The 18316-nt window shown below is 37.1% G+C and overlaps 4 protein-coding genes and 1 pseudogene across 6 annotated transcripts; 1 reads left to right on the top strand and 4 right to left on the bottom strand.

The window, feature by feature from the left end:
* The first annotated feature begins 829 nt into the window (after positions 1-829).
* On the top strand, positions 830-6833 carry LOC137714182 (cytokinin riboside 5'-monophosphate phosphoribohydrolase LOG8-like). 2 transcript variants are annotated; one of them, XM_068453460.2, is made up of 7 exons: positions 830-985; positions 1147-1244; positions 1389-1419; positions 1533-1632; positions 1869-1939; positions 3650-3793; positions 4126-6833. In XM_068453460.2, exons 1-7 carry the CDS (start codon positions 881-883, stop codon positions 4201-4203), a joined length of 627 nt encoding a protein of 208 aa, XP_068309561.1. In that variant the 5' UTR covers positions 830-880; the 3' UTR covers positions 4204-6833. The 2 variants fall into 2 exon arrangements, with proteins under 2 accessions (XP_068309561.1, XP_088547991.1); XM_088691865.1 differs by having other exon boundaries at positions 3650-3799.
* On the bottom strand, positions 4600-6453 carry LOC137714180 (uncharacterized). Its single transcript, XM_068453459.2, has one exon. It carries the CDS (start codon positions 6451-6453, stop codon positions 4771-4773), a length of 1683 nt encoding a protein of 560 aa, XP_068309560.1. The 3' UTR covers positions 4600-4770.
* Positions 6834-8720: 1887 nt separating the features above from the next.
* On the bottom strand, positions 8721-10396 carry LOC137714183 (protochlorophyllide-dependent translocon component 52, chloroplastic-like). Its single transcript, XM_088691866.1, has 4 exons — positions 10211-10396; positions 9942-10130; positions 9538-9725; positions 8721-9225 (listed from the first exon to the last, which is right to left on the bottom strand). Exons 2-4 carry the CDS (start codon positions 9999-10001, stop codon positions 8970-8972), a joined length of 504 nt encoding a protein of 167 aa, XP_088547992.1. The 5' UTR covers positions 10002-10130; positions 10211-10396; the 3' UTR covers positions 8721-8969.
* A 1216-nt stretch (positions 10397-11612) lies between these two features.
* On the bottom strand, positions 11613-13055 carry LOC148698310 (protochlorophyllide-dependent translocon component 52, chloroplastic pseudogene; annotated as a pseudogene). Its single transcript, XR_015960406.1, has 2 exons — positions 12381-13055; positions 11613-11801 (listed from the first exon to the last, which is right to left on the bottom strand). The product of XR_015960406.1 is annotated as a protochlorophyllide-dependent translocon component 52, chloroplastic pseudogene (transcript).
* An 812-nt stretch (positions 13056-13867) lies between these two features.
* LOC137714179 (IQ domain-containing protein IQM2-like) lies at positions 13868-17638 on the bottom strand. Its single transcript, XM_068453458.2, has 8 exons — positions 17426-17638; positions 16206-16757; positions 15981-16095; positions 15829-15894; positions 15549-15728; positions 15226-15465; positions 14999-15100; positions 13868-14885 (listed from the first exon to the last, which is right to left on the bottom strand). The coding sequence occupies exons 2-8, from the start codon at positions 16712-16714 to the stop codon at positions 14046-14048; spliced, it is 2052 nt and encodes a 683-aa protein (XP_068309559.1). The 5' UTR covers positions 16715-16757; positions 17426-17638; the 3' UTR covers positions 13868-14045.
* Positions 17639-18316: the final 678 nt, after the last annotated feature.

Here is an 18316-nt window from a genome sequence, read left to right as displayed (position 1 = left end):
TTATTTTTTTTTGTACCCATATATGTATAACTTTTTCCTATAAGATTTATATAGTATGTACTCTTAAGTAATTTGGTCTTATGGTTTGCTTCCATTTTTCTATCCTTTAATTATTTTTTACATTAAGAATTTATATGGGCAAATTGTTTTTCTTGTTTTTGTTACATATGGGTTTTAATGTTGAAATTGTTTATGGATACATTCTTGTGAATTACTATAATTGTACATGGGTACATTCTTATAGGAACATTTATCTTTTATCATGACATTCAATAAAAAAAACAATTCTTTTCTAATGGTGGAGTTTGTTGTTTAATCCCATAAAACGTTAAAGTTCAAATCTTATGGGATTTTTTATCCCATAAATATGGTAATTTATTTTATTTAATTGTTTTAAATGTTCGGACAAAAAAAATTACTTTAAAGGATGTCTATATTACAATATTTAATATAATGTTTAATTTAAAATGTAAAATACTTGACATGGAAATTGATTAATGCTAATATGTTGATGTGTACAAAGTCAAAGGACTTTGATCAAAATCTAAAAATTAATGAAGGTGCAGATCGAGAAGGGTATATATATTATTGGTGCACCCACCAAACACAAATGAGATATAGAATACAAGTGACTGAAAGAAAGGCAGAATCTTGTTTGACTGAAAATTGATAAATACTTGCATTATTTTCATATACGTGGGACCTCATACATACATACATGCATGCATGCATGCATACATACATACATATATAGCATCACCTCTCACGTGTCATGCAAGTTCTACAGTACAAAGAATTGTTAAATCGAGTATATATATGGGTGTGTGTATATAGGTAGACATCTTAATATTAGAGGGTCTGCGACTTATTCAGCAGAAACATGCAATTGATGGGTAAGTTCAAAAGGATGTGTGTATTTTGTGGAAGTAATTCAGGGCACAGAAAGATATTCAGTGATGCAGCTCTTCAACTTGGGAAAGAACTGGTTGGTACTTCTAACCTATATATATATATATATATATATATATAAAATAAAACACACTGGTTAATTAATAAATTGATTTGTTTTGTTTAATTATTGAATTTGCTTGATGGATTTGAGGGTTTTAATTGCAAGGGTTCTTAGTTAATCGATTAATTTTGCAGGTGGAGAGGAAGATGGATTTGGTGTATGGAGGAGGAAGTGTAGGGTTGATGGGGTTGGTTTCTCAAACAGTTTATGATGGCGGATGTCATGTTCTTGGGTAAGATAAGACTAATCAATGAGCACGAATATTATAAAAATAGAAAACTTTGGATTTTGAAGATATATATTCTTAGCTAATATGATTTGCGAATCTTTAGTTAATTAATCAAGTGATTAATATTCTTGTTTTTGCTTTGGCTAGAGTAATCCCAACAGTCCTAATTCCCCTTGAGGTTCTCTCTCTCTCTCTCTCTCTCTCTCTCTCTCTCTCTCTCTCTGTATTCTGCACACATATAAATGCTAACTCATGAGTATTTGTTTTGTGTTGTGATTGAATGTTATTTAGATATCAGGTAATTCAGTAGGAGAAGTATTGGTTGTATCGGATATGCATGAAAGAAAGGCTGAGATGGCACGTCGAGCTGATGCTTTCATTGCATTGCCTGGTATATATATGCATACACACACACACACACATGTTTCATATGCTTCCTTAATTACAGTATTAATTTGAATTAATTAACCAGCAAAACAAATTAACTAAAGTTACAAATATCAGAGTATGTATAAACTTCTGATGATAGTTAATTGTTAATTAATTAAGCTGCATGCATGTATGTATCATGCATTTTCATTGTTAATTAATTCTATATTTGCCTGGCTTGACTGCGAATTACTATAGGTGGGTATGGAACCATGGAAGAGTTGCTTGAGATGATAACATGGTCTCAGCTTGGAATCCATCATAAACCAGTAAGTAGTATATTACTATATGTACATATTGTATCAACAATTGCATATTAATTTTATTTTCAGTTGTCAATTTTTGTTGGGATTAACTAATTAACTAGCTAGCTAATAACCTAATTAGAATTATTGGACTTAGCATATATAATTTGATTGCATGAACTATAGGGTGAGGAGGCATGCATAACCCTAAACTATAGGCATCCTTAATGATAATATTGTTTACTCAGTTATTTGGAAAATTTAAATAATTCGTACAAATTTTCCACAACAAAATGATTGTAAGAAACAATAAGATTCCTCCCCACTCCGCTCTTTCTAGAAACTTTTCAATGTGCCCGGATTACAGCCCATTATACTAAATTTTATAGTATAAGTGGTTAGAAGTTTTTTTTTATTTTTTTATTTTTAAGTTTCCAATCACTTGTATTATAACACTTAGTGTACCGGACTGTATTCCTGGCACCCTGGAAAATCTTTGTAGACAAGTTTTGCAAACTAAATGATGCGTCATCAATAGGAATAACACGATTATCAACTTTTAAGTAATAATCCAATTATCAATTTCCATGTCATTTAGTTTACAAAATTTAATCTATAATTTTTCTTTTTTTTAAAAAAAAAAACAAACGATATTACTAAGGGGAAGGGAATAATCATTATCCTATAATTTCTCACATGTTTGTGGAATTTTTTTTATGAAATTTGTTAAAAAAAAGAAAATAGAATTCACTTGGTTTTTTCTTTTTGCGGAAAAGAAGACCACATGACATATTTATTCATCGAATATAATGTGTTAAGGTAAATCTTGGACGTGTACAATCACACCTATAGTGGTATTATTAGTCAAACATGTTTTTCATATCATTGTTTTTCGTTCTTGTAATAATTACTGCTACATGTGAAAGTTCATCAAAACTAAAAACTTCTTGGTATATATAAGCTTTTCATTTGAAATGATTATAAAAAGGGTCCATCCTAGGTCCTAAGAACTCCACCCTACACATTCATCTAGCTCTCCTCGGCTTCTTGTTCGATGGCGTGCACGTGAAATAACCTATTAATTTGGAAGGGAAAATATCATTGCACATTCTATGCAATGGAGGGAACTGGGTCTTAGGTGACAGTTGCTGTATAAGTTCACATATTCGTGATCTAATTATGTGATCTTGATTGTAGATCCATCATTTGTGATAAGACAATAGATTCTTTAAAAATTGATAATAGAACTTTCAATTTCTTAATGAATCTTGCTACGATCTGTCATATTAAACGCATATACAGTTTATAATCGTACATACATATCAACCTCACTATCCTCACTATGAGGTCTAAATGCGTTGTAAGGTCAAAAATTGCTCGCGCGCCACCGCGCAGCTGACCTTAGCACTCCTCTTCTTAGTTGCCATCCATTCAAATTAGCTAGCAAGTATTTAGCTCTATTTGGTTATAAGTCAGATCTTGCTTTCAGCTTGATAGCCATGGATATGTGATAAGGATGGCCATGGATAAAACTTGGCAACCATTTTTAGGCCCATATATAATGTGATTGAGCCCTACTCTTTCCTTGACAAATCCTTATTAGCATACCCTTGCACTAGGAAAAGGACATTTCACCTTTTTCAATAATAACCCACCAAATCTATGTCATTTATGAATTTGTAACCTTGACATTAACATATGAATATACCACATATTTTTGTCTGCAAAAATCAGGTGGGTCTCTTGAACATTGATGGGTATTATGATTGCTTGCTTCGTCTGTTTGACAAAGGTGTGGAAGAGGGGTTTATCAATTTATCTTCTAGGAATATTGTCATATCTGCAAAAACTGCTACAGAGCTGATACAGAAGATGGAGGTACTGGTATCACTCTCTCCTTTCATACTATTCCATGTCAAATTCCCGTTTTAGAAAGTACTTCTGCTCATAAACGCTTCTAGTAAAAGTTCAACACAATATTTGCTATCTGAAGTGCTTTCTAGTTGGTTTCCTTGTCCAGCACCAAAAACTGCTTTTAGAAACCATAAGCACTTTTGGTTATCTGGAAGCACTTTTCGCCCTTACAAAAGCATTCCCGAAATTACTTCAATGTGGAAACACCATTGAGGACAAGCATTGGAGATGCTCTTAGCTTTACATCAATTTCTGCTTTGAAGGCAGTTCATGTTTTCTTTTTCTTTTTTCTGCAGGAATACATACCTTTGCATAATCAAGTGGCTCCCCAAAACTGGAATGTGGAGGAAAACCATGCAAATGGTTTGTTTTAGATGAAAGCAAGGATTGAATTTAATTACATTTGATTTTCTATAGTTTAATTTGCGTCTTGAGATTGTGGATGTAATTGATACAATTGATATGGTATTTCCTTCCAGATGAAATAACAAATGTGCCTCTTAAGACATAATTCTTCATTCCCATATGCATAAAACTATAAACTGTTTAAGCATTCTGTAAAACTAAGAACACCAAAGGCGAACGATATGGCTACATGAGGAATTTTGGAGTTAAACCGATGCAAAAAGTTTCAAATTATCTGCAGGTTGAAATGTAAATCTAAACGTGCTGCATCGATCTAGACCTTTGACTCCACTTTTCAATTCAAATTTTCGCTCAATGGAATTGACTACAACTTCTAAGAGATAAAACTGATATAGGCTTTGATGTGATCAATAATACAACATATATAGCCTTTGATGATCAATATGAATTGCCAACATCCAATACAATAAAAGAACAAGCAAACAACAGCAATAAGCCTCACACGAATTCAACTGTATCATTCGAAAAGTGAATCAAAATATGGAATAAGGAACTATATGTTTCTCCAACCTGGGTCAGCATGTGTTGATTCCGTCCTTGCAATCTGCCGTCAAATTATAGAATGTTTCCACACGCGTCTTTGCCCTGTAAAGAACCTCGGTATCCACTTCAACCCTCATGTATCCATCAAAGTCAACTGGTCGTCCGTTGTTTAAAATGCTAGTCTCATTGTACCATTCACTTGTGTTACTCCAAAGTTCTTTGTAGTCATCAAGCAAATGAACCTTGTACTGCGACCTCAGTTTATCGAAGTAATTGTAGAACGGTTCATTGGTGGCTATATAAAGATTCCTCCAAGGCTGCACCATCGTCTTAACCTTCTCAAGAAGCATGTCGGGGGATGTATCATGATCGAGGTGAGGCCAAAGCTCCTTATTCTGTGCCTTCTCTCCTCGCACAACATGAACAGCATCAAAATCCCAGTCCATTTTCCCACTTATCTCTGTAACAATATTCATCAATCTCTTTGATTTCCACAGGGCATGCCACGGCCTCTGAACGTACTTAGCAGCCTGTCCTTCGCATACCCTGTACCAGTAGTTCTCTGGCTCCGGACCATCAAACTGCCTCCATATAATCGTGCTCCTCTCTTTCTTGAGTTGCATTGGGGTCACCTTATGGCTCGCAACCTTCTTAACGGGCACTTTCCTCTTATGGCTCCGATCCCACTTCTTCCAATCCTGCAGAAATTCAACCTCATCCACAATCGAGGCAGTTTCCTTCAGATGTTCATAATCAAAGTAATACCGAAAATCTTTCTCCTCCTCATCTTTATTACTCGCAGTATAACTCCCCGCCAAGCAGACACTCAAATCCATCACAAACGTCCTGTTCAAATACATAGCCTCACCTAAACCACACAAGAAACTCCATTGGAACTGATTCATCCCCTTGCAATAATCCCCTCCACGCGAATAGTACAAGTACCTCCCCCTCCTAAAATTCCTATCCGATCCCAAGCTAGGGATTGTATCATTGATCTGTTCATCACGAACTGGTGGGGCGATTTTAGCATTCCCACCACCCCTGGTGCCATTGCTACTAATCATCCTCGCCCTCCTCGCATTAATACCTGAATGCCACCCTCTGGCGTGCACCACCTTATAAGTACAATTCACTCCGAATCCGAGCTTAAACCTCCTAAAATCCCTATACTTCCTCCAAGACTTCTCCTTTCTGTTCCTAAATTTCCACAACACGTCACATTCATCCTCTTTCGACCCATTAACAGGCGTCTGATACTCCAAGAAGACAATGTTCTTAAACAACCTCAAATTAAATCTCTCCACCGCAATCAAAGCCCGTGGGTCAGAGCAATTCACTCTCTCCAAATCCTCACAATTCAACCCGTCCGACACGGTCGAATTGGTCGAACTAGAGACCTCGGCTTCGGCTTTCGCAATCACAGCCTCCGTGATTGCAAAACCCGAAGAAGGCGCAGGAACGGCGGGGGAAAGAGGTAAATCCTCGCCGGTTTTGAGGACAGAGTCGTCATTTTTGAAAGTGGCGTTCTCGGAAGCGGTGAAGAGTTTTGTTAAGGCCGGAGCTGACTCCAGCCATGGATCTGGGGGTTGGTAGGTGATGGCAATTACAGTAATTATAAGCACCGAAAATACAAAAACAGAGAAACAGAGATTGCTGATGAGTTTGATGATGTTTTGCCCGATGGGCTCGGTGGTCCGATTCGATTCTTTCATGAGTTTTCGAGAAAACCCAGGTGGGAAAACTGATAAGATCTTATGAATACATGAAAAAAATGGTGGGTTTTGAGAGAAAGTGGAAGAAAATGGGATGGGGAAAGGAAAACAGAGATTCGGAGTTGGGGATTTACTTACAGGTGATCGATTGACGAGATCTGCACAGAGAGACCAAAGTGTGAGACTTTTAGTTTTACTGGAGTGTTTGTTTTTGTTTACTTTTGTTTTGAGGACGGTGGGTTGGATGTTAATGTCGTGCGAGACAGATTTGGAGTGTAGAAGCGGAGGAGTGTTGGACTTAGGGAGCTTCAGCTGCAAGGGACGGAAGGAGGTTTCGGCTAGCTGGCCGCTGGCTTGTCTTTGACTGTTTGACTTGCACTGCTTGCATTTGCCCACGTCAGTCGTTTAGTAGGGCTCATACTTTTGTTAGGGCCCCTTTGGATGCATGGATTTGAGAGGGCCTAAAATTTCGACCAACTTTTTCTTTGGGCCTTAAACAAGAGCTTGTAAAAACGTGCAAGAACTCGTTCAAAAGTGCTAGCTGAAGTTGAGTTCTCAGGTACAAAACATCACTCGACTCCCCAAGATCTTCCCACGCAATTCCGATGTGAGATTCGGGGTATCATAATCTCCCCTCCATAGATATGGAACACAAACATTAACATGACCATGGATTTCACATTAGATCATTTTCAACCGAAGAGGTTAAACATAGTATTGTTCAAAATTATTATCATGTGAAAAATTATTTTTAAATGATCAATGTCACGCCAGATTTATATAAAAACCTAGCTCTCTCAATGATTGCTTTTACTCATCGTCAAGGAGATTCATCATCACTATTGGCCATGAATTCAGCAAGTTCATGTTCAGTAGTTTGGACTACTGGATAGTCTGACAATTTATCCATAAAATTGACAAGTTAATTAAAATAGTATTTATTCCTTTCAATTTTCATCGTCTATTTTCTACATTACTAATATGTATGGACTATTGAAGAAAAATTGAAATTTAACATAAACAAATGGGTTGCAGCTCAATATCAACTGTAATAACTCAAGGCATCATTCAAAAGTGAGACTTGGGAGTCTACATTTTTTTATTCTTACACATCTCTGGATGATTTATAATATGAACGGTTCTGATTATAAACACGAAGTTCTATAAATTAATAATGAACAATTTTGAGAAATTTTGAGTATGCGTTTCTATTTATCTTTGAGTAGTCAAGTATTGTTGATAAAATAATTATAGTGATTAGCCCACATGGTAAACAGCCGAAGAAACTGAGGAAAATCCCCACCTTCTTCAGAAACACACTAGAAGAGCCAAACCTTTTCTTTTTTCGTTGCTCCACTTAATTAATCCTAAGTTCTGTTGCTTTGTTTGGGTTAATCATTGTTTGTTCTTTCAATTTTCTTATTTTGGTTTCCATGTTACATATCAATTGTGCATTGCCACAATGACTCTTTGTAACTATATAAAGAGGCATTCTAAACATGATAGGAGATACGTTCCATACGAGATAGGCATTTTGATGACTCTGAAGGTTTTAGTAAAGAGAGCTATAGTAACGAAGAAGAAGATGACGACTTAAATCACCATGATCAAAGATAGATGGAAGCATTAAGAAATAGCATAGTCACTAGTTTGATGAATGCATCTAATTAAATTATTTTTATATTGAACTTGTACATATTTATTCTCTTTGAAGTATGTACGATATAGTTAATGGTATTTCAGTTAACCCGAGAATGACAACACTATTATTATATATTCGATGGTATTTTAAGGGTTGGATGAGGATCCTCACTGGATTCTCTTTATGAGGATCCCGAGAATCCTCCAATCATGTCTGTTTATCGTATGTTGTGCGGTTAGTTTTCATCAAGTACTATTTATATTCAATTTTAAATAAATGAATTTACAATGATTTATGACCGTACGATATACAATAAACGGACACGATTAGAGGATCCCCGGGATCCTCATTCTTAAGGGGTAAAATTATCCACACACCATTTTTACTTCTTACACACACCTCTCAATTTTCGGGTGTCGAATTGAATGAATTGAAGAATATCAATGACAAAAATTAACAAAAATGTTTGAGAGATCAAAATAAGTGTGCGGATAGTACTATCCTATTTTAACTACCATATTTCAATATTATAAATTTTTTTTCCATGATAATTATTTAGAACAGGGGCTAGGTAAAGTAAGACAGATTAAATTGGAATTGACCAATATTTTGAGTTTTTAACTACTTAATTAAATTAATGATCATCCAACAACATGTCATTTTTTATTATCTTACACACTCAATAGTTTTATATAAAAGTTTACCAAACATTCTTGATACAATGTTTTTTTTTTACTAAAAGCACTTTTATGAGTTTACCGAACACTTTCATGTTTTTCTTAAGTTATTTATTCTCACAACACAGCAGAATGGTTATAAAAAAAACATACCTAACCCCAAACGCCTTATGCGCAGTGAGCAAAGCTTAACCAGATCACCGAAGAGCATGGTTGTAGTCATGAAAGTGAAACTGTTTGTAGATAAAATGAGCCAACCATTTTGAAGCTGCGAATGACAGTATAGCAGCTGCAACGAGCATAGTTCTTGCAGCCACCGATATGGCAGCCTGCTTGGTTGCTGCAACAATTCCAACTAAAGAAAGAGCGACGACCTGCAAGACAACTTCAAGCACTTTCACACCTTTGTATCCGGCGCTGCAACTGCTGCAGTTCACCACATGGGACCAGTACCTGAAAGGGTTGTGCAAAAACCCATCGATGATGATTCAACAATATACGACTTTAAGTTTTAACACACTCTAACTTGGTTCTCAAGGCCACAACACAACCTGGTAAGGCAAATGCTTGCATTTCAACTAATAAACCCAAATTTTTTAATGTGTGCCGGAAAATTCTATATCTATTAATGGCTGAAGATTCGAAGAACAAACTGAGAGATACTTGAAGTTATTTCCAGGAAAGGAGTAAAAACTGCTCTAATTTTCTGAAACTAAGTAATCAAATTGTTGTTTAAGTCCTGCTTCATAACTATGTGAAAGTTACCTATCCAGCAACTGTTCTGTAGGAGGAGAGGGGGGAAGAGCCCCACTGAACTTGCCTCTCCAATCTACCTGACCGCCAGCATACTTGTTTAACCATTTTCTGAAACCAACCACGAGGGCATCTGACTTTGTTGGCACAAAACATGCTTTCTGCCACTGGGCAGGGCCGGCTTCCATTATCTTACGTTCCTGTACAAAGAACTCAGGTGTCAGGCAAGAATAACTGCGATAAAAGATTCGACTAAGACTTTTATTCCGTGGTCATGCAGCTGCATATTTTAACTCGTTCGAATATTTTTCTTATTGTTCAGAAGAAAACCCTCAACCGAAAAAGTAGTGTCTTACACATTCAGCAAGTGAAAAGCAAGATAATTTCTAAACCTACTATCAAGAGTTAAAAGTCACCTCAACATGAAGAAGACATAAATCGGAGTCCAGAACCAGATTGTGTCCAATATGAAACATCCACCGCGGAACAATCCTGTCAATCCATATGCCGAAGTTTCCTGGGAAGGTCCATATCAGCCTGCTATTACCCGGACTAACTGGGATGCAAATAAAAACTACAACAAGTGGCCCCTGGGCTGATGGCACCTACACAAATCACCAGACACATAAACAGATGTACAAGGATAAAAAGCTAAAGGATTTGAACAAAAAATAGAATGTTCTACCCTTTTGGTTTCAGATGATGATGCAGCCACATCACCCTGCTCAAGCGGATCAAGAGGAGAAACGTAGAACACACATGGTGACAAAAATTTACTTCGACCCCATTCCTGCTTTGCGATGAAACCATTTACGTCTAACTTCTGAACACTCAAATCCAATAGTTTACCTCCTTATCTATCAGCTTTCACTGTAAAGAAATGAAATGTAAATCATCCTGAACCTCCTACACAAAGCGAAATTAACTTAATGAAAGCGATGCATAAACTAGTATTTGCCTTTGGGTTTTTCTGGTTGCAATAATATTCCATAATGTGCATATGGAACATGAGCAGGGTCCATAAGATTTTCAATCAAGACCTCATACCTGGAATTGCAATAAAGATAACAAGCAAAGTTAAAAAGAGGAAAAGCTGAAAAATGAAAATTCCCCATACCAAAGCTTTCTCGAATCAATTAGTCACATAAGAATAATCGATATTACATATCGATACACCTAAAAATTCTTCGACATGAAAGAGGAAATAAGACCTGGATGCAGATTCACAAGGTTTCTTACTCAGTAGAGAAATAGTTTCATATCGGAACTAGTTGAAAAAATATATCTTTACTTACCCGTAAGGAATATTAAGCGACAATATCTTGGAGTATGATTGTTTCCTTTATTATAGGAATAGATTGATTTATGTAATCCTTGTATAAGTAGACTTCCTAGAATAGTCTAATTCTTATTGTATAAAGCTTGTACTTCCTGTGAAGAAAATATATACGAAAACATCTTCAACACTTCTCTCTCACGGCTTAAACCCTAGAACCCACGAAACCCTAGCAGGTCTTCAGCAGAAGCGGAGTATCGTGCCATGGCCTCTGCGACGTGTGAGCTTACATGGATGAAATACTTGTTGGCTGACTTACGAGTTGATCATCATGTGCCAGCAAAACTGCATTGTGACAATCAAGCGGCTCTTCATATAGCAGCCAATCCTGTGTTCCACGAGCGTACCAAACACATAGAGATCGATTGCCATGTTGTTCGTGAACGTATTCAATCAGGGGTTATCACGACAGCTTACGTTCGAACTGGAGCACAGTTGGCTGACATATTTACCAAGCCGCTTGGACAAGGGATGTTTCACTCATTACTTGGCAAGATGGGTGTGATTGACATTCACATTCCACCTTGAGGGGGAGTATTAAGCGACAATATCTTGGAGTATGATTGTTTCCTTTATTATAGGAATAGATTGATTTATGTAATCCTTGTATAAGTAGACTTCCTAGAATAGTCTAATTCTTATTGTATAAAGCTTGTACTTCCTGTGAAGAAAATATATACGAAAACATCTTCAACACTTCTCTCTCACGGCTTAAACCCTAGAACCCACGAAACCCTAGCAGGTTCATATTTTAACAAGGAATCTCTTTGTTTCCCATTGGACCACTATACGATGGATCATCTAGTTCAGGTATGTAGGGAGGTTTTTTATCTGCAAGAACATCTTTGTATTGAGGATCGGAATTTGGCCAAAACCACACAATGCCATTCTGCACCGTTGTTGGATAAGCAGCTACACACGCTTTTTTATTCGTGTGAATCTGCATATTAAGGTGAAAGCGTCATCCCTATTCATCTTATTTAAACTACAAATCATGCACAGCATGTAGTTTATTGCCATAGAACCATTTCTGCAAGAAGAACAACCATAGGAGTTTCGATTCAAACTTGGATACTATTACTATTACTAAGGCCACAGTTCGTCTCTAGGATTGGGTGATAAGTAACTCACTAGATTTGATGTATGGTGAAATAATAAATGAATTTCAACTGCCAAATTGTCATAGTTGAGGAATTAGATGGATTAACATAATTAAGCCATTGTCCTTGAACTGCAACAATTAGTAAGCTACAACACAAAAACGTCAGATCGCAACTGAAACTACAGAAATCAAAGAGGAACTTCGCCCGAAACTAGAGAAACCAAAATCATACTTCTATTCAAAACTATGGTATTATGTGGCATCTCTAGCAGTCTATCTGATTAACTTGTATGAAGGTTTACCGTAACCATAAGTAGCTATATATATATATGTGTGTGTGTGTGTGTGTGCGCGCGCGCGTGCGTGTGTGTGTATTACTTGCATGAAGGTGAAGGATTTCGTTCAAGAATTATTTACCGGAGGGCCATCAGTTGGTGCTTGAGGGATGAACTTGCAGTCACCGGAGCCATTAAAACACCAACCATGATAGACACACTGCAATCTGCCCCACTGATCAATCCTCCCTTCCGACAACGGCGCCAACCTGTGCGGACAAGCATCATCGAAAACCTTCCAAGCACTCTCGTTCCGGTCCCACCACACCACCACGTCTATCCCCAAAACCTTCTTTCCATGTGGGACCCTCTTATCAAGATCACAAACGGGCATCAGAGGATACCATTGGGCGTACCAGTCGAATTTCTCCTCTTGGGTCGGGTTCTCGAGTGATAAGTCGGGTGGGTTAGCAGGCTCGGTCGAAAAGGATTGTACGGCGGCGTTGAAAGTCTTGCATGCTGATGATGCAGTTCTTTGAAACAGTGAAAAGGGTGAACTGAGTTGCGGGTTAAAACCAGAGAAAGTAAGTTTTTTGGGTTGGGATTTGTCAAATTTGGAGGGGAGTTGCAGTGATGGAAGAGATGAAATTCTCAGAGCTTCCATGACTGCTGCCACCTTTGGAGGTAAAAACTTGCAAGTAAAAGTGTTGTGGCTTCTTTGTGTACTCAAACTTTTCTAGATGGTCGTAGTTGTTTTCCGCAAGGTACTTATTATACCATGACCGATTGGCCTTGTTTAATTTTCCACGTTCAGCTCGGCCCCACCCCAACCCCAACACACCCCCCCCCCCCCTCCCCCCCCCCCCCCAAACAACAAAGGAACAAATTGGTAGGAGGGAAAAATGCAAAAGCAGCACTAATATAAATCAAATTTTTAATCTAAATCTAGAAGCTATTGTTTGAAAAAAGGGTTCATATCAACACGATTTGTTGATAGAGTGAGTAATTTCAACCCAACATGGTATGATATGATTTTTTTCGTTTGAAAAAAAAAAAAAAAAAAGAGAGGAAAGAGGTAAACAGCACAAACGTCTTCCCAAACGAAAACTGAGGAAAAGTAAACCAATGACTGGGTCTTCATTTTTTTTCCACGCTGCCTATCATATTTGCAGCAAGCAATCACCATCACATAAAGCTAAAGGTTTAGATTTTTATGTGTCTGTCAAGCAACAGCAACAAACAAAAGAGCCCCAATTCAAAGATCAACCCTTTATTCAGAAAACTCTACGTTGCACAAATTTGTTGAATTGGAATCAAACTAATGAGACTGAAATCAAAATTTTAAACGAAATCCAAAAAATGAAATTGAAATTAAACAAAACCCTAACTCAATTAAAGCCCATGTTAAAAACTCCTCAGTGATATTGAAGGGTTATTCTCACTTTACTATCATCAAGTATTGTGATCTTCAAATAGTAAAAACGCTACTCTTACCATATTTATACCATCTCTCTATTAGAGATGAGATCCACATATGTTGGTGAGCCATGCCTCTAAGAAGTGGTACAAATACGGTTAGAAAATATAGTAAGTGCAAGAAGTAGGGAATGTCACGAGGTTGACAGTACATGAAGAAAAAATTGAATCTTGATTGTATTAGAATTAAAAGGGAATCAAACCCACCAATATTCTAGGATTTTGCCATCTCCTTTTGTACAAGTCTACAAGATGAAGGCATGAACAAACAAAATTGTTGCTTTATCATATTTTCTATACACAAAAGAATAAATGAATCTATATTTTTCAGTCATGAGACATTAGCAATGGCGGTTGCTCTACTTCCCGTAAAAAGTTGGAAGGACTGAGTTCTAGGAAGGCTAATGCTTTTTGAAGAAAACTTTCCTCTCTCAAGTGCCGGGGAGCTTACGAGTGCTTCCACCTCCCCAACACATTTTGTGGGTGTCAACACCCTTGGACTCAACGCACTGGTGATCTGAGGAGAGAAGTATGACCTCAAACCGGCAGCACTTCGTGGAGACAAGTTCACGTGCTCCAGTGCTCGGAACTGGAGCTCCGAGGGATAGTCCCTCACACAACCAATGCGAGGTCCAGCTCCCGTTGTCCATTTGCATGATAACTGCCTTCCAAGTTGGAATGATTCCATTCCCTTGTGTGAGTTAATCCTTTTGAGAATTGATTCTTGAGGAACCGCTTCTTCCTCCTTCTCCTCATGGTTTTCTTCAAATAGGTTCTTCTTTGAAACCATGTAATCCTGTTCCGATGGGAGAGTTTCATCCACCGTTTCATAACCATCAACTGGATTTTCTACTGGAATACCGCTGCAACTTGAACCAGCAGGTTGAGTTGCGCTCTCTACCTTCTCCAAATACCTTTCCCTGTTTCGTATTGCAAGATTAGACAATTTTCTGCTAAAACAGTGGGGCCGGCTTGACATATGAGAGTCGATTGCAGCAGCTTGTCCTACTGAATCAGTGTCCTCCGGAATCAAGTCTTCGTCAATAGTCTCTTCAGTCTTTAAATCACATACATTTGGGAGCAAGTCCTCCTCAGATGAGTTGCATCTAATATGAGCACTGCTTCTTTTCTTGCCAAGCGAACCCTCCTCTTCCTCATCAACAGGACTTAACTGAAAATAACAGAAAAGCGGGATTATTAGTATAAAGATTTCCACTAATTTTCTCTTGAAACCTATTAAATCGTAGTAAAAGAATATAAAGTTTTATTTTTCTTAATTTATACCTTAACATCTGTAAGATCCACGTTGTTCTCTTCAAGGAATGAAAGAAAGTCTCTGAAATTTTCTTCTGTAGGCCGATAGTGACCACTGTGAGGCCAAACAGCCTGTACAAAATTAACAAGAAATCAACGTTAGAAACAATCACAATATGTCAATCTCTGCCATCAAAACGATGGTATGTACGCAAGGAGTAGGAAGATTTTACGAGTTTCTCGTACTATAGCCATACCTTAATGATACCGTGTTCAACAACTAATCTCCCAGCAGCAGATGTGGCTCCTCCAGCCAAAAAACTTGAATGCTGAAATGTCCCCTTCTTTTTCTTGCCTACATATAAGGTTCTAGAAGCACTGAGGACAAAAATCCATTTGGCACCATCGGATTCTCCGGTTGTATGGAGGAGCTCCCCTGATTGCTTGAAGAATAATTTTCCATCCTCCAAAACAACTTCATAGGCCATTCTTTCCATCTACATTGAGAAGAATAAAAATCAGTAACAAAATTGGAGAAGAAACAGATTAAATGATCATCAATAAGAACATAAGGGCTCACCGGTCCGAGGTACTTGATACACTGCTGTTGAAGTTTCGATCGAGGGCATTTTTCAACAAGATTTACTTCCTTCCCTTCTCCTATGTCTAGCCAGTAGAAGAACGGTTCTCTACTCTGACAGTGAAGCCATTTAACGTAGTAAAAGTGTAGGTTATGTCCGTACCGATGCCTTGGATCAATCTGTTTTTAATCAATAACAAAGAATCGAGATCAGTAATGGCTCATGAGTCATAACAGATAGAAGAAGAAAAAAATCAAGAGTCAAATGCAATCAACTTACCGCCTCAAGCCAGTGCTGCAAAGCAAGCTTTTGTGCTTTTTCATTCTTTGATAGACCTTTTCCAACCTGCAGTGACAAAGAAATTCTTAGTTTTCCTGAAAAAATTATGAGAAACTTAAAAAGTGAAGTATAGTAATCTGTTAAAATTTTACCTTTGCGGCTCTGGTCCTTGCTCTAGACCAACGCGAAATGGCAGTTTCATGTTTCTCGATTTCAAAGAATGAAATAGAACTCCGCTTGAGCTCAGCGAAATCTAATAGCTTCCACCTAAATTATTTCAAAGAATTTAAAATTAATAAGATAAAAGCACATTAATTTTTATTTTTTTTTTTGATAAAATGGAAAGATTAGTTAGCACATGATAATGAAATGCATACCAGCTCTGTTCAACAAGAACTGCACAATCTGCTAGCTTTCGTCTGGTTCGGAAGCTTTTGTATACCTTCTGCAATTTAATTGCGGCCATGTGTTTGGGGCTGGCGGGATCCAAAAGTTGCGAGGGCCGGACCATCCCCAGAGGACTATCTGATCTTGGGGAGTGAATGTCAGTCTCTTTTCTAATGGGGCTGATTGGTGCAACGTTCATTTCTTTGCTGAAAGGGCTGAATGATGCATCGTTCTTGCTCTTTTCTAACGAAGGAGCCTTGTGCAACATCATTTTCTCTAACTCTCTCCCTTTAAAGCTAACAGAAGTTTCAAGTGTCATCTTTCCAGAACCTAAGGATTTCATTATTGTGGGTTCTGCATCACCACTATTGAAACTAACTGATCTAACCGGAGTTTTAACTTCATCGTGTCCAAAGCTGATAGACCTTACAATGACTGATTCTAACCCACTTTCCAAATCACCGTACTGCGAAAATGGGCAAGAAAAGGAAATCCCCATTCGACAGTGAAAGCAGTTTTAGCAACCCAGACAACTCGGAATCCTGAGAGAACAAAATAAATGAGGTTTAGTGAACAATTCATATCAGACAATCCATCATACAGCAAAAAAGCATGAATGAAGGTAAATCAAGCTGCTATCGGTGTAAACATGCAGTTAAATTATCCCACCATGAAAAGAACTTGGATCCACAAAACCTATAGCCTATGAGAAGATTTAGCATACAACCGAAAAGGTAACGAAACATACACATCCAGATGCAATTGCATTATCTATTTTCTCCTAATAGCATTGCCTATAAGGTAAAATCTGTCAATGTGCAAACAATTGAAGAACAAGAGGTATCATTTTATGCTTCTGCATAACCCATTGAAAAAGACCATGAATCCACATTTAGTGAATAATCCTTTGCATTATTGGATCAAACTTTGCATACAAACCCATTAAGCAAGGAGCAGGGATCCACAAAACCCATTACTTGGTAACTCAAACTCAAACAAAAATCACTGAAGAACAAGCACATTTGCATGAACTCGAGCAAACCCAGAGAAACCCATTTCATCAAAATATCATAAAGACCCAAACTTTCACCCAAGAAAGAAACTTTTACCATTTCTAACTTCATTTTACCAAACAGCAAACAGACAATACAAGTAGAAAAAGAAGAGCGAAATGCGAAATTATGTACAGAATTAAAGGGCGCATGCTTACCTTAAAAGGAGGATTTTGCAGCCAACGAAAGAGTAGACAGAGATTTTTGTGTAAAAATAGAAACGAAGGTTTTGAATTTGAATGGCGAGTGAGAGAGTTGGATTGGTTTGGTTTGGATTGAAAGGGTTCTTTTGGATTAAAAGAAGAGTTGGTTTCTCTCTTCCTTCCTTGCTGTACAAAGCTCTTGTGCTTTTCAAACTCTCCCTTCCATTGATGCATAATATATAGGAACATCACAGGTTAGAGAGAGAGAGAGAGAGAGAGAGAGAGAGAGAAATAGAGAGAGAGTCCATTTTCCCATTCCAACCACGTGGACTTGGGGATTTTACTGGGAAAAGAACCAAAATTTGAAAGAATTTTCTTTTTCCTTTAAATTTTGTTTTACCAAAAAATAAAACTTTATGTTTTTGTTTGTTTTTTCTTCCTTCTTCCCCTCTTTCTGAGAAATTGTAAGAATTCATAATTTTGATACTTGACCAAGTAGGCAAATCTGATATGTGCCCAAAAGTACATACAAATGACAAAATATAAATTTTAAATGGTTTTGCAAATGACAAAATATAACAACATATTACCCGTTCTAAAAAGATTAAAATAAAAAGTTCATGATGAAGTTACATATACATAAACATATAAATTATTAAATACTATCACTTAAGGAATTAGTATAAAAAGTTCAAAATTTGTTGTGATTAATATCTACTATCTTAATTACTATTTTCTTTTTCATGTGAATCCATCTAGCAGACTAGTAATATTTTAAGTCTTTGACTTCATCATAATTTGAACAATCTCAATATACGCGTAAGACAATTCTCATATATATCATGAAAGCTATCACATAATTTATTGTCTATATGTGTCATTTTCACTTGAAATCATAGTCAATTT

The sequence above is a fragment of the Pyrus communis genome, chromosome 3 (assembly GCF_041283825.1).
Source record: "Pyrus communis isolate YQ-2024b chromosome 3, ASM4128382v1, whole genome shotgun sequence".
NCBI lineage: Eukaryota > Viridiplantae > Streptophyta > Magnoliopsida > Rosales > Rosaceae > Pyrus > Pyrus communis.
Note: the sequence above shows the minus strand (reverse complement) of the source record. Positions and strands in the feature narration are given on the sequence as shown.

What these genes read in the sequence shown, in the direction of transcription:
- LOC137714182 (XM_088691865.1), top strand. Translation starts at nt 881, where the DNA reads ATGCAATTGATGGGTAAGTTCAAAAGGATGTGTGTATTTTGTGGAAGT. An exon ending in CAGTCCTAATTCCCCTTGAG is followed by an intron (nt 1,420 to 1,532) that starts GTTCTCTCTCTC and finishes AATGTTATTTAG; the next exon opens with ATATCAGGTAATTCAGTAGG. An exon ending in TTGGAATCCATCATAAACCA is followed by an intron (nt 1,940 to 3,649) that starts GTAAGTAGTATA and finishes TGCAAAAATCAG; the next exon opens with GTGGGTCTCTTGAACATTGA.
- LOC137714180 (XM_068453459.2), bottom strand. Translation starts at nt 6,453, where the DNA reads ATGAAAGAATCGAATCGGACCACCGAGCCCATCGGGCAAAACATCATC.
- LOC137714183 (XM_088691866.1), bottom strand. Translation starts at nt 10,001, where the DNA reads ATGTTTCATATTGGACACAATCTGGTTCTGGACTCCGATTTATGTCTT. An exon ending in TATGTCTTCTTCATGTTGAG is followed by an intron (nt 9,726 to 9,941) that starts GTGACTTTTAAC and finishes TTCTTTGTACAG; the next exon opens with GAACGTAAGATAATGGAAGC. An exon ending in ACAGAACAGTTGCTGGATAG is followed by an intron (nt 9,226 to 9,537) that starts GTAACTTTCACA and finishes CAACCCTTTCAG; the next exon opens with GTACTGGTCCCATGTGGTGA.
- LOC137714179 (XM_068453458.2), bottom strand. Translation starts at nt 16,714, where the DNA reads ATGGGGATTTCCTTTTCTTGCCCATTTTCGCAGTACGGTGATTTGGAA. An exon ending in TTGAACACGGTATCATTAAG is followed by an intron (nt 15,101 to 15,225) that starts GTATGGCTATAG and finishes AATTTTGTACAG; the next exon opens with GCTGTTTGGCCTCACAGTGG. An exon ending in TGGATCTTACAGATGTTAAG is followed by an intron (nt 14,886 to 14,998) that starts GTATAAATTAAG and finishes TGTTATTTTCAG; the next exon opens with TTAAGTCCTGTTGATGAGGA.